General features: G+C 31.5%; 1 protein-coding gene across 1 annotated transcript; it reads right to left on the bottom strand.

The window, feature by feature from the left end:
* Nucleotides 1-2,603: 2,603 nt before the first annotated feature.
* Nucleotides 2,604-7,151, bottom strand: LOC133680852 (protein RETICULATA-RELATED 4, chloroplastic-like). Its single transcript, XM_062103864.1, has 9 exons — nucleotides 6,716-7,151; nucleotides 6,397-6,612; nucleotides 5,834-5,902; nucleotides 5,239-5,370; nucleotides 5,099-5,152; nucleotides 4,974-5,018; nucleotides 3,553-3,692; nucleotides 2,973-3,098; nucleotides 2,604-2,893 (listed from the first exon to the last, which is right to left on the bottom strand). The coding sequence occupies exons 1-9, from the start codon at nucleotides 7,031-7,033 to the stop codon at nucleotides 2,845-2,847; spliced, it is 1,149 nt and encodes a 382-aa protein (XP_061959848.1). The 5' UTR covers nucleotides 7,034-7,151; the 3' UTR covers nucleotides 2,604-2,844.
* Between the last annotated feature and the right edge of the window lie 6,230 nt (nucleotides 7,152-13,381).

Here is a 13,381-nt window from a genome sequence, read left to right as displayed (position 1 = left end):
TATTACTTGTAAAATCAAGCTAATAAAAATTTCAAAATAGTAATATGTGTGATTAAAAATTAAAAATATAATAAAATTATATTCAAAACATTTTTAAAAAATAAAAAACAATTTTAATTGAAAGATTTATTATTTGTATTATTATTTCAATATCATAATTGAGAATAAATTATTAAAATTAATATATATATATATATATATATAATAACATTTAAGAATATTATCAGAACTGAAAAGTAAGCGGAATTAGTAAATTTTTTAACGAGGAGCAAAATAAAATAAAAAAGATATAGTAATGGGCCAGGCCCATTAAATAAAATACCACGACCTCTCTGCTTGAACTTATAGCTTTAAAATTGACCACAGAAATAAAACACACTAAGACATATATTTTATTTAAAACAATGAGACATATATATTAAAATTGTTGTTAAACCGACTTTCAATTTTTTTATTTTTCAATATAATAACTAGCTACTCCATAGGCAGAATGAAAATTTTTCAATAAAAAAAATATCAAAGCAAAAAAACCAAACACTCGAATTATTGATTCAATTAATAATTTAAATAATGTGATTAAAAAATACAACAATAAATGAACAAGAAAAAATTTAATAATAAGAAATTCAATAAACTTAATTCCCAACCAATTTAATTTAAAATGAAGAAATTGTGAAAAAAAATCAATTTGAAAAACTTGCCAGAACAAATAAAAATAAAAAGAACAAATATCAAATTTGAAAGAAAAAAATCATAAGAGGATGAAATTGAATAAAAAAAACAACCTAAAAAATGATTCCGAACAAAATAAATAGCAATAAAGAGAATAAGAACTAAATTTGAAAGATTAAAAAAATAAAAAGGGGGTGAAATTGAAATTTTTTTGTAATTTTATAGTTTATTCAAAATAATAATAATAATAATAATAATAATAATAAAAACATGGAGTAAATGTGAAGGGAAAATAGTCTGCAAGAGCTCATCTGATTTTTTTAAAGTGCTGATGCGAAATTCAAGGTAAGGAAAAAAGAAGAAAAAAAATAGACGTTGTTGCCAAGCCTGATGCATGTCAGGGGTGCGTGCCACTTCATTGCAATAGAGACGCCCAGACCTTTCAAACACCGCCTCGAAAAGCAGTATTTAGTGGCCTACCGGCCCCGTATGCGCCACCTAAACAGTGCAGGGGTTGTCCACATCCGAACACGCCAATAACTTTTTTAAAAAATTATTTTATAAATATAATTTACAACAATGCCCTTGAGTACCCTTGAAATTTACAATAAAACTAGTGTAAAATGAAAAAAAAAACCTTATGAGAACTATGTTGGTTTTGTTTTCAAAACATCAAAGTAATTATACTACTTTCAAAATTTAAAATACAAAAGACTTTACGAGAACCTGAAACATTGCTTACACTTGATTTTCTCTCTAGTCAAGATGATTCTTCATTGTTTGTTTATCACTCCATGCTTGAGATTGTTTACTAAATTTTATATGTCGATGACATGATCCTTACTGGCAGTAATCCTTTTATGATTCATACTTTTATTACTCGGTTTTCCAAATAATTTTTCATGAACGATTTGGGTGATCTTCATTATTTTCTTCGTGTTGAGGTTCAAACTAATGATAAGGTTCTGTTTCTTAGACAAATAAAGTATGCTTTTGATCTCTTACAATGAGCTTCCATGATTGATGCCAAATCTATTTCTACATCCTTTGTAGTTGGTCAACATCTATCAGCAGAAGACAAGTTGTTCTCTGACTCTATTTTGTTTAACTTACTAGCTGGTATTCTTTAATACTCAAAACCATTATAAGTCAAATTTATTTTTTTCTGTTAATTTTATTTGTCAATTTCTGCATATTCTAACTAAGGATCATTTTCGTGCTCTTAAATGTATTGTGCACTATGTTAAAGGCACCACTCATCATGAACTTCAACTTCATAAACAGTTTACTCATGATCTTATTGTCTATTTTGATGCGGACTAGGCTAGTTGTCTTGATATACACTCATTCTACTACCGGTTATGTTATCTATTTTTGCGCCAATTTAATTTCTTGGTCCTTTAAAAGACAAAGCATCATCTCTTGTTCAAGTACAAAAGCCGAACATCGTTCCTTAATTGTTGCCGGTGCTGGTGCTGGTATTGCATGGCTTGTTCAACTACTTTATCAGCATGGCTTGCGTGTTACACTATCAGCTTCACCTAGAATTCTTTGTAACAATCCAAGTGCAATTTTTATGACAATCAATCCGGTTACTCATCCTCAATCAAAACATATTGCAATTGACTTCCAAACATATTAAATTGACTGCATGAACTTGTTGCTAATGGCACTTTGAAAATTGATTTTGTTCCTGAAAATTGATTTTGTTCCTTCACAACTGCAACTCGCTGATATGCTAACCAAAGCGTCACCAAGCCTAAGTTTTTTCTTTTTCAAAGCAAGCTCAATGTTATCTCTTCTGCCACGCTCACCTTGCAGAGGGGTGATGAGGGAGAATCGAATGATTCTCCATAATATGTGTTGCATTCCTTTTCTGTTATTGCAATATCTACACATCTGCGTGTGTATAGCTATAGAATATTACTTGATTATTTGTATTCTAATCTTTCTTATTATATAGGATCACATAACTATCATTATTGTATATAATGGATAGACTTCTCCTTAACATTGCAAGGAGACTTTCAGCCATACTCCCGTCTGTCAAACTCTTTTACATAGATATTCAAAACAAAAGGTCATCAAATGGATTCACCCTCATTGTCTAAATATCCATCAAGTCGTCGTCATCCATTGAAAGGTCACAACCAAATTTACCATCCCTGTACTCTACTCTCGTATCTTTTGGATTCCAACCCAGCGTGCATAGTCCACCCACCTGCAACAGAATACTCACAATCCTTTACCGTCTGAGGAAACACCACGAAATGGACAGGAGAGAGTTTATAATATCTTACATCAATGACCCCAAGAATGTGTTGCCAGTTCGAACAACAAAGCAGATTGCACTCAATATAACCTTTTGCTGGTGTAGCATAGGCTCCAAAACTCGCTGTTCAATAACTCCAGCAAGGATCTGGTACCTGTTAAACAACGAATGCGATTGTTGTTAACGTATCATGATGGCATGCTGGCCATTCAGACAAGAGACTGCTTTACAGACAGATACATGGTGCACAATTACAAACAAGTTGACAGATATTGATGGCTAAAACATTCGTGGTTATAGGAAAGATACTCGGTTAAGTCTTGCTCTCCTATTCTAGTCATAAGATTCAAAATTGTATTTGGAGCAGCTTCATCTAAATTAAGTTGATGAAGCCCAGTTACCTTTGAGCATGAGCGCACAACCTTCTCTTTTCATCGTGTGTGGGCTTAAAGTTATATTATATAAGCAACAGCTAACTTACATTTCATAGCTGCGTATCTTTTCTTTCGTCCAAATTAAGATTCTTGAAGTTTAAAGATGTTGATTCGTATCATTATTAGCAGGTTAAAGCATTGTAAGAGAATTAGAATGTAAATGCCAAAGATTACCTTAGGTTGCTGGAAACTGCCATATACACACCATAGGCAACACTGGTTGACAATATAGGCACGTCCTCTGCTTCTCCAGCAAAAGATTTATCAAAAGCCTTTCGTGCATTAATCAACGCATTTGTCATACCTACACCAACCTGTAAAGAGGCTGCTATCAGTCCAATGCAATGAGAACAAAATTGATGCTACCAATCACACAGCAATAACTTGATATGCAAATCATACATAAATCCACTGAGAATTAGGATGGGATTTATGGAAATTCTTGCACTTAACCAGATCGTTTGAATTCAATTAATTTCTCAAGAAAATTAGAATGCAGCTCAGTTGCCGTCAGTCAAGAAAATGGAGATTCTGGAAGAACAACACACTTGTAAAGACATATATTCAGATCAAAATTATGAAGAGAAGAAAATATGGCCAACTAGCTTGTCCTATAGGTTTCCCACCACACAGCAAGATCCTTCTTTCAGAAGGACATAGCAGTAGGTTTCCCCCATGCAGAGGAAAGTAAAAATGTAATCAATGCATGCAATACATGAATATATTCATAGATAAATGAGCAAGCACTTAGAAGTAAAACCCCCATTGGCAAGAAAATCCCAAGTTGATATTGCTTGAGAGTTTCTCAATTCAATCAAGCATATAGATATGAACTGCACTAGCAAAGCTCGGTGCATTCAAAAAAGTGCTAAACCAACATGCAGCACACACATAGGCCATAATATTCTTTGCTTGAGCTGGTCTAGTTTTAATTAACTGATCTGTTGCCTCAATCGATGATTTCCGTTCAAGATGCATTTTGTAGATACATATGTTCATGGGCTTATCGAGTGCTACTGCTACCTTGACATCAGAATATACCAACACTGGTTCTATCATCTGGGTAGTTCTCATGGGTATGATCTTTAATCTTAGAGGAATTGCAATAATTAACACAATGAAATTGCATCAAATCAAATCTGAAACTATTTGTAGGGACAAGCGTCTCAAAGTTCATTATGATGTTCCTGTCATCAATCTCAAACTTTGAACATTTTGCCTATCTAATTATGAATTTGAATGTGTAATGACACTGGCAATGCAGGATCTCCATCATCTTCAGTACTCAAAGAGTCAAACTATAAAGACATGAAATGGGCAATTGAACACCGCACGAACATATCTTCAGCATGGCACAAATAAAAAGAAACGATCACTTAAAAATAGCAGGGAAAAGAAAAGGAGTGGCTATTTCTTCCGCTGGAATTTTATGTAAAGAAAGTTTGACAAATAAAGGAAGATTTCTTCCTGCCTCCTGGTTGACGATGAGACACAACGCTCTCCAATAGCACTAAAAAAATATCCAACTTCTAAACACCACAACTACAATGTCTAGGAACCATATCAAATTCAGATTCTTTAAGGTGATAACTTACTAGAGATGCACCAGTACCGACTGCAAATAGCTTGGCTCCATTACGCTGCAAAACAAATTAACATGATAGAAAATTTGAAATTTCCATAAAAAAGACTTGGTTTGTCTAGATGATCTGGTACATACCAGTATAGCGCCTATTCTCTGTAAAAATGAATAAGATGTTCCAGCCAAAGCCACCTGCATGCAGGATTTTGCAAGTTCACAATTGGTGAACAAGCTTTAACAGTATCAACAACAACTTGCAGACTAAAATAATTATTAACCTGGAATGCATTATCAGGACAACTGTAGAAGAACTTAGAAACTGGACCAGCACTGAGTGCAAGAGGTGGTCGAAGAGAAACAGTAGGAGCAGGAAGCCAAACGAGCATAAAATCTGCTATTATGGCCATTATCTAAAACAGGAACCATATTGAGTAAAAATATAATAAATTGTAACAGAAGAGCAGGAATAGATTGTGCATGTCTTCACTGTAGAATAAAGAAGTACAGCTCTTCTTAGTTCACTTGAAGAAATAAAGCCTATCCAAGCATGGCTGGCTCTGTCTACATGCAAAAAGGCTGGGTCAGGCTAAAGGATTTCAACTATGATTAGCTCGATTCCGACATAACATTAAATATGTCCTCTATGCACTCAGTATTAAGTGGACTAAAAAATTAAATCGTTTGGAAGCAGCTTCACGAAAATTAGGATCACTGGCACTTCTTTTCTTATGAGACCCTAGTGTTCAAGATTCTTGGACAGTTTTCCACTTAATTTTCCCTCGGTACAAGCTCAAAAGGGTAGCCTGCACTCATTTTGAACTTCCACTGATAAAAGTTTTATGGTACATGAGAAAATTACATAGACAGCCATACCACATCGGCAAAAACAAAATCCAGCTCCTTGGTGAACTTTTCTCTGCGCCGTTCCAGCTCTGCAGCGGTCTGAAGAGCAAGAAAAATTGCGAAAGATTATCCATGATCAGTGACACATACCTCACTATCTGCTAAATACCTAACAATGCTTTATAGATAGAGCTACAATGCCAATTTGGAACGTGAACAGCCTTGGTTAAAAATTAAAAAAAAAATCCCCACAAATCCAGGAGGCATGCTTATAGAGCCAATTAGCATTACTGCTTGATAATCTTAATATTTTGTGGTAAGAATGTCACGTAAATTAAATGTTCTGAGAATCGCGACAAATCATCAGATGATCAGAGATTCTCAAGAAGAAAAAAAGGTCAACCCCACTCTAGTTGACTTGCTAGTTACACATGCAACAACCAATCTAATTGATCTCACCAGCCATTGAAATTTCAACCAGCCCCTCACGAGCAACTTCCATTCTTTCTTGCCAATAGTACAGTATTAAAGAAAATGAATACACCCAGTTCTAGTAGTTGATAATGAACTCTGAGATATTTAGATGTACAAACCTTGGTAAAGATCCCAACACCACACTCGATGGCAACTTTAGTCAAGAACAAATCATCAGCAAGCAACCTTTCTTTAAACCCTCCAAATTGAAGCAACCACCTAAACACTGCTGATTTCTCCAGTTCAAAGTACCTGCTAACAATCGACCCTGGCACCCTCCCTGCCTCAATTGCCGCAGCCAAGTCCTTTGGCAAGCTCTCCAACGACCTCCCCACCTAATAATGATCACCAACTGCAAATCATCAAACTCAAAACAACAAACCAAACCATATCACAAATACATCGATTTTTATATTTGTATTGTAAATGTGTACGTACCTCTGCCAATGCAAGAATGGCCTCACTCTTGTTGCGGGATCCAGCATCACCACCATCATCATTCCCACCACCTCCACCACCAGAAATCCCACCACCACCTACGCCACCGTCTCCTCCACCAGAGGAGAGAGCGATGGTTGTTCGAAATCTTTTAAAACGAGAAGTAGTTGTGGTCCAGGAAAGAGGAGTAGCAGAGGGTTTAGAAGTTGGGATGGGAACACAGAGAGAGATTGTGGCAAAGTTGTTGCTGTGATATTGATGGTGGTAGTTCGGTGACTGAAGAGAAAAGGCGCGTGTAGAGAAGGTGGCAAGCGCCATTTGAAGAGAGTTTGTGTTCTTTTAGGACAGTGGAGGTAAGAAGGATCAGACTGTTAGAGTTTGGTGGTTGAGAGAGTGTTTTAGGTACGGGCTGGCGCGATGACTCAACAAATGAAAACAAAACCATACATGCAGTCTTCCATGTCACTGTATGACACGCTCCTCCACAATTATGATTTATTATATTATTATTTTAAAAAAAAAAATATAGTACACTAGGTTAAAAGATTTAGCAATACAATAATATTTGAAAAAAATTGATAAAATAATATATTTTTATATGGTTCTACTTCAAAAGCACAGTATTTTTAAATGTTATTATTTTAGAGTGCAACATATCATGTAATTTAAATGCCTCTAGATGAAAAAACACATAAACACAACAATTCCTTATTTTTCTATACCGATGTTCTAGACTTTGATCTTTCTAAAAAAAAAACTCACAAAACACTAGTTTTTTTCCCTTAAAAGTTAAAACATTAAAAAAAATCAAATCAATTCTAGTATCTAAATATAATTAGATATGTTTTTCTGTTTAAAATTCATTGTTGTTACTGCCAACACCCTAATCTTTTTTTTAGCTCTACAAACAAGGTAAACATACTACATTGTTATAATTTGTGTTTGGTTTAGTTGAAATGAAATAATTGTTTATGTTTAATTCAGGGTTTAAGGTGAATTTAAAGTTTATTGAATTAATGATAAATTAATTATGAATATCATCGATAAGAGTTAATTTGATATAGTTGAATATTAAAATAAATTAAATTAATTATGCGTTGCGTTTAATTTTGGATAAGTTGTTGAATTAGAAATCTTGTGTGGATTATTGGAATATTTAGCTAATAATGTAATTAAGTACACTTGATAATTTAATGAAACAGAGCATGAATGTGGTAGAATTATGACGAATTACACGTTCATTGAATTATTGATAAGTTGACTAATTTTATATTTTCTTTGAATTATATTAATTTACTACTAATTTGGGTTTGATTTAATGTAATTAAACATGAATATCAATTAAATTTGGTATCATGAATTATATTTAATTTTGGTCAAGTATGTTTTTGCATTAATGTTTAGGAATTTGATTGAATTTGCTATTATTTTTTCCAATTAAGGTTGGGGTAATGAAAATTAGTTAAAATTATATCTACTTGATCAGAATTTGATTTGTTTTTTTTATAGGATGTCTTATAATATATTTATTTTTATATCATTGTGGTGACACTATTGTTTATTATGTGAACATTAGTATCACATATAATAACGAGAGCAAGTTGTTGTTAAATGGTAATTTAGGCATGTCATATGCAGAAATGAAAGAAATTATTTGTCATGAACTTCAGTGAAATTATAATGATATTGATGTTGAAATAACTTCGAGATTTCAAATTGGTAAACAATAGTTATCCTATATCAACTGTGTGTGATGATAGTTTTAAGAAAATAATTAATTCTTTCATCTAAAGTGGTTTGAACATGATGATATTGTATGTGGGTAGTTGACCAAAATCTATGTTTATTCCAACTTTTTCTGGTCCTTCAAAATCAGTTCTGGTCCTTCAAAATCAGTAAATAAAGGTAAAAATAGTTTATTATCGGATGATTTGTTGTAAATGATAAATGATACTATGTTTGACAATCTATTTATTGATCAACATATATTTGACTATTCTGAGCCTATTGACAATGAAGATGATGAGACATTAGAACATAATGTGACAATAAATGTTGATGTTGATATTAATGTTGTCAATGATAATGATAAAATGATACCTCAAACTCCTGAATTTAGAGATGCCTTTGGATCTAGTTTTGTTGTTTATCATGTTTAGGCACTTAGTCATAAACATACGACATGAGAGTTTGATTTTGAGGCTGGACAAACATTCAGCAGTAAAAATGAATTAGTTAATGCAATTAAACGATAACATATTACACATTCAGTTGAATATTTAGTTCAATGATCGAACTCTATATTTGTTCAATTATAATGTGTGCAAACACCTAAATACAATTAGTATTTGTGTAGGGGATATCATAAAATGTTAGATTCATTTAAGATAACAAAGTTAAAAGAGTCATATGTATGTATTTTGACCTTTTTCCAAAAAAACCATCACCAGTTTAATGCAAATTTTATTAATGGTGCTATATCAACCCTTATTATGGATAATCTTTCAATGGCTATTACAAGCATATATGATAAAGTAAAATTGCATTACAAGTATAAAATGTTATATGACAAAGCATGAGTTGCAAAATAAAAGGTGCTTGAGCATTTTTTTAGTTCACATGACTAGTTTTTTAAAAAATTACTTAGGTTGGTTTTGGTAGTAAATGAATCAAATCCTGGAACAGTTGTTGATTGGATATACAAAAGAAATTTTGACGATAGTACAATGATTTTTGAAAGAGTTTTTTGGTCACTTGGACCTTATAATGAAGGTATTAAGTACTATAGACCACTTATCAATGCTGATGACATATATTTATACGGGCATTATGATAGGAAGTTATTGATTGTGGTTGTTTTTTATGCAAATAATGGGATATTCTTTTTGGCTTTTGCAATCATTATCAAATAAAATAATTTTAATTGGAGATGTTTTTTCTTTGTTTGTAGAGATACATTATCGGTGATAAAACAAATATATGTGTAATATCAGATAAATATGTAGGCATAAAGAATGGAATAATGAAAATTTAGTGTGAACCTATAGGATATCATTAATATTGTGCCCCATGTTTTATTATCAACTTCAATCATAAAATCAAAAACCTAGTTATGAAATTTTTTTTGATAAGGATGTGTTATGAACATTTAAGGTGCAAATTTAATTTGCGATATGAAATAAAATATAAGTTGGACCCATTATATCAAGAATGGCTTAAGCAAGAACCAAAAGAAAAATAGGCTTTATGTTATGATGATGATCACTAGTATGGTAACATGACAACTAATTTTTCAAAATCATTTGATCATGTTCTGAAAGGTGTTTATGCAATGTCTGTTTCAACTCTAGTACAATTGACATTTTACAAATGCAATGGTTATTGGGCTAAGCAGAGACACAAAACTAATGATTTTATTCAATATGAAATAATTTGGCCTTCGACAATTTAGATTGAATTAACAACGAACAAGGATAGATCAAAAATCATACTGTAATGTTATTCGACTCTGAACAACAGGTTTTCTTAGTCAACACCCTTGTTAAATCATATGTTATAAAATAAGTCAGATGGACAATCAGATTGAATGATAAAACATGCATATATGGTAAATGACATGCATTTCAATGTTCATATTCACATGTTCTTTTATCTTGTGTCGAGAATCACTTAAACTTTATATAGTTTATTGGTAATCATTACACGATTTAGAGTTACAGATTAACATATGACATGTCATTCTGTCTATTACTAGACGAGTTAGATTAGAGTGATTACACTAAATCTCGAGTTCAAACAGATTCATCTAAATGGAAATCCAGGAGTGGTCAACGAATGTCTACTTATTCGTATAACAAGATGGATGTAAAAGAGGGTTATGCACATTATAGATGTGACAAATTTAATGACACAAACCAAAAAAGAAAAAAAATGTCCTAATTGAAAATGTATGTATGAAAAAACATATATTTATTATGATATATTATGATATTTTATAAATTGATTAAATTTAACATCAAACATGAATACTATTATATAGAATGTTGTCACTCGAGGTGGTAGATCGTCTCCTCAATCTGAGCTTCCACATTACAATGATGATATTCTCAAAAAAACATAATAATGACATCCATGAAGAGCATAACTATAATCATAAAGAGTATGCATCACAGTACATGCCTGCCAGATTCGTTAACACTTTTGTCATGCGGCTGCAGACATCGATTAGAGGATATTTTCACTGGCATTGTAAGAATATTTAATTTTTATATATTTTTTTATTTACTTTACATTAAATATATTATATATTCATATACTTATATTTTAAATTATTATGCATGATGAGACCATGATTTATTATTGTACACATGGGTGAATGAGACTACATGAACGAGTTCAGCCATATATGTTACAAACATGTTTTTTATATGCTAGTTGTTTAGAACACATCAAGATTGACCACAACATAATTCATACATTGATTGAGTGATGGAGACATGAGACACACACATTTTATTTTAGGCATGAGGAGATAACACTGATACTATAGGACGTTATAATTTTGCTTGGATTGTCTATTAATGGACGAGAAGTCACATCTACTAGTGTTCATAATTGGATTGTGTTATACAAGTGATAATTTAGATTGACAACCCTTCCTTCTGAATTAAAGGGGTGTTATATGTCTTAAATGGATTGAAAAAACATTTACGATACTACTAGATGATGGTAACGATGAGGTCTTCAGAAGGTATCGATTAATTATTATGATTTGAATGTGTTGATTATTTATTAAGTTTGCATTAATTATTATGATAATTTTAATGTGTTATGTAGATATGTTGAGCATGTATATTGTATTTTTTTTTGCAGTGTATTATTCACAAACCTTATAGGGAGATAAGTGCCTTTTAATTTATTTGATGTTGTAGGATGATTTTGAAATCATTCCCATATATAGTTGGGGATTTGTTGTTTCAGCATGCTTATATATATATATATATATATATATATATATATATATATATAGCAAACATCCCCTACATGTTTGCTATCATCCCCTACATGTTTGCTATTTCTACATATATGAATTGAAGAATTTAAAATATTTATTTACATTTTAAATGTTTGTTGTTAACACGAAATAAACAACTTATTTTTATTTGATAACAATTATGGTCTCGGGAGCATTTTCATGTGAGTCGGCCCTAAATACCCATATTGGCCTATGATTGTGTAAGCTATGGAGGTTACACTTCAGCTTCTACTAGGATGCAAGTATTGCAAAGTTATTTTATAATTATATGTATTTATATTATCTAATTGTAATTTTAGAAAAATACAATTAAACTCACATATTTATAATGTTAGGTGGTGTGCTAGTAAATATTTGATAATAATCCAACACATGTGTTGGTATTTTATCGGAGCGAGCTAGATAGACAACATGCTATTCATATATTTTTTGAACCATTTGTTAAATAAAAAACTTAACCTAACTCCATTGAATTATTGTTGTTTGATATTTAGAATACTTATACTCTACAAGTCATATAGATGTTTTATTCGGATGAAAGATTAGCAGTCGGTATAAAAGTACATATAGGTCCTCAATCTTTAAAAATAATGCAATTTATACAATTCAGGTTCCTTTAAATTTCAACAAATCAGTTTTGGTTTAAAAGTTTATTTGTATATTTTTCAATTCTTGGTTAGAGAAAGGAGAGAGATAGGGGTTGTCAGATTTTAAAGATAGGAAAGAAATTCATTGTTCACGCCATTTTTTACCACCAAACTTTCTTGGTGTCCATAAGTTTTATGAGATAAGAGAGACTTAATGATGGTTGTTTAAAGTCTTAATATTTTTTGAAAAACAGATTTAAGCCGAGGAAGCCAATACTATCCTGGTTTGATTTTTGTTTTTTGGACTATTTTTTAGGTATTTTGAGTTGATGAATTGGTTTGTAAATATTATAAGGGTGTTGATATAGTGTTTTTTGGGTTGAAATGATTGAAAAATTGGGTTTTTTAAGCAAAAGAAGCACTGGCTAGATTTTTCAGGCACCATAGTGGTGAAAGGAATCTAGGCTTGTATACGACACGTCGTATGTCTTAGTGGACAATTTGTTACCTACATATTTTTAAAAAGAAAATAAAGATGGATGATAGGTTGTTTATCCCTTTAAAAAAGTTTTTAAAAATAAAATCAACTCCTAGCCTGCAGGTCCGGGTTTAAAGGTTCACCTACACGTGTGGGCTCTTCATTATAGTAGTCGACGCGTGTTAGGCCATAGGCTTGCAAACCTGAGCTTTTTTTTGGCTTATATATCTATTGAACCTAATTTAATTCATGACCTGGATTACATGTTTAACGAATTAAGCCAAATACTCAGAATGTTTTTTTCCTTCTAATATTGCTTTTTTTAATTGACATATTTTCTTGATTTGTTTTTTTTTTAAATTTTTTAAACATATATTTCAATTAATATCTCTCATTTGTGATTTTTTTATTGTTTATTTAACTTTTTTTGGATAGAGAAATTTTTAATGGTGTTGTTTGTATTTAACTCCTAAAAAAAATTATTTTAATTCATCTATAACTTTTTTTCATTTTTTGTTTAGATAAATTTTATTTTTTAAAATAATCATATAATATTTTAAAAGATA

The sequence above is a fragment of the Populus nigra genome, chromosome 1 (genome assembly GCF_951802175.1).
Source record: "Populus nigra chromosome 1, ddPopNigr1.1, whole genome shotgun sequence".
Taxonomy (NCBI): Eukaryota; Viridiplantae; Streptophyta; class Magnoliopsida; order Malpighiales; family Salicaceae; genus Populus; species Populus nigra.
Note: the sequence above shows the minus strand (reverse complement) of the source record. Positions and strands in the feature narration are given on the sequence as shown.

Coding starts and splice junctions, on each gene's coding strand:
- LOC133680852 (XM_062103864.1), bottom strand. CDS start 7,033: ATGGCGCTTGCCACCTTCTCTACACGCGCCTTTTCTCTTCAGTCACCG. Junction 6,613..6,715: donor CCATTCTTGCATTGGCAGAG/GTACGTACACAT, acceptor GATCATTATTAG/GTGGGGAGGTCGTTGGAGAG. Junction 3,099..3,552: donor GCAGTTTCCAGCAACCTAAG/GTAATCTTTGGC, acceptor GTTGTTTAACAG/GTACCAGATCCTTGCTGGAG.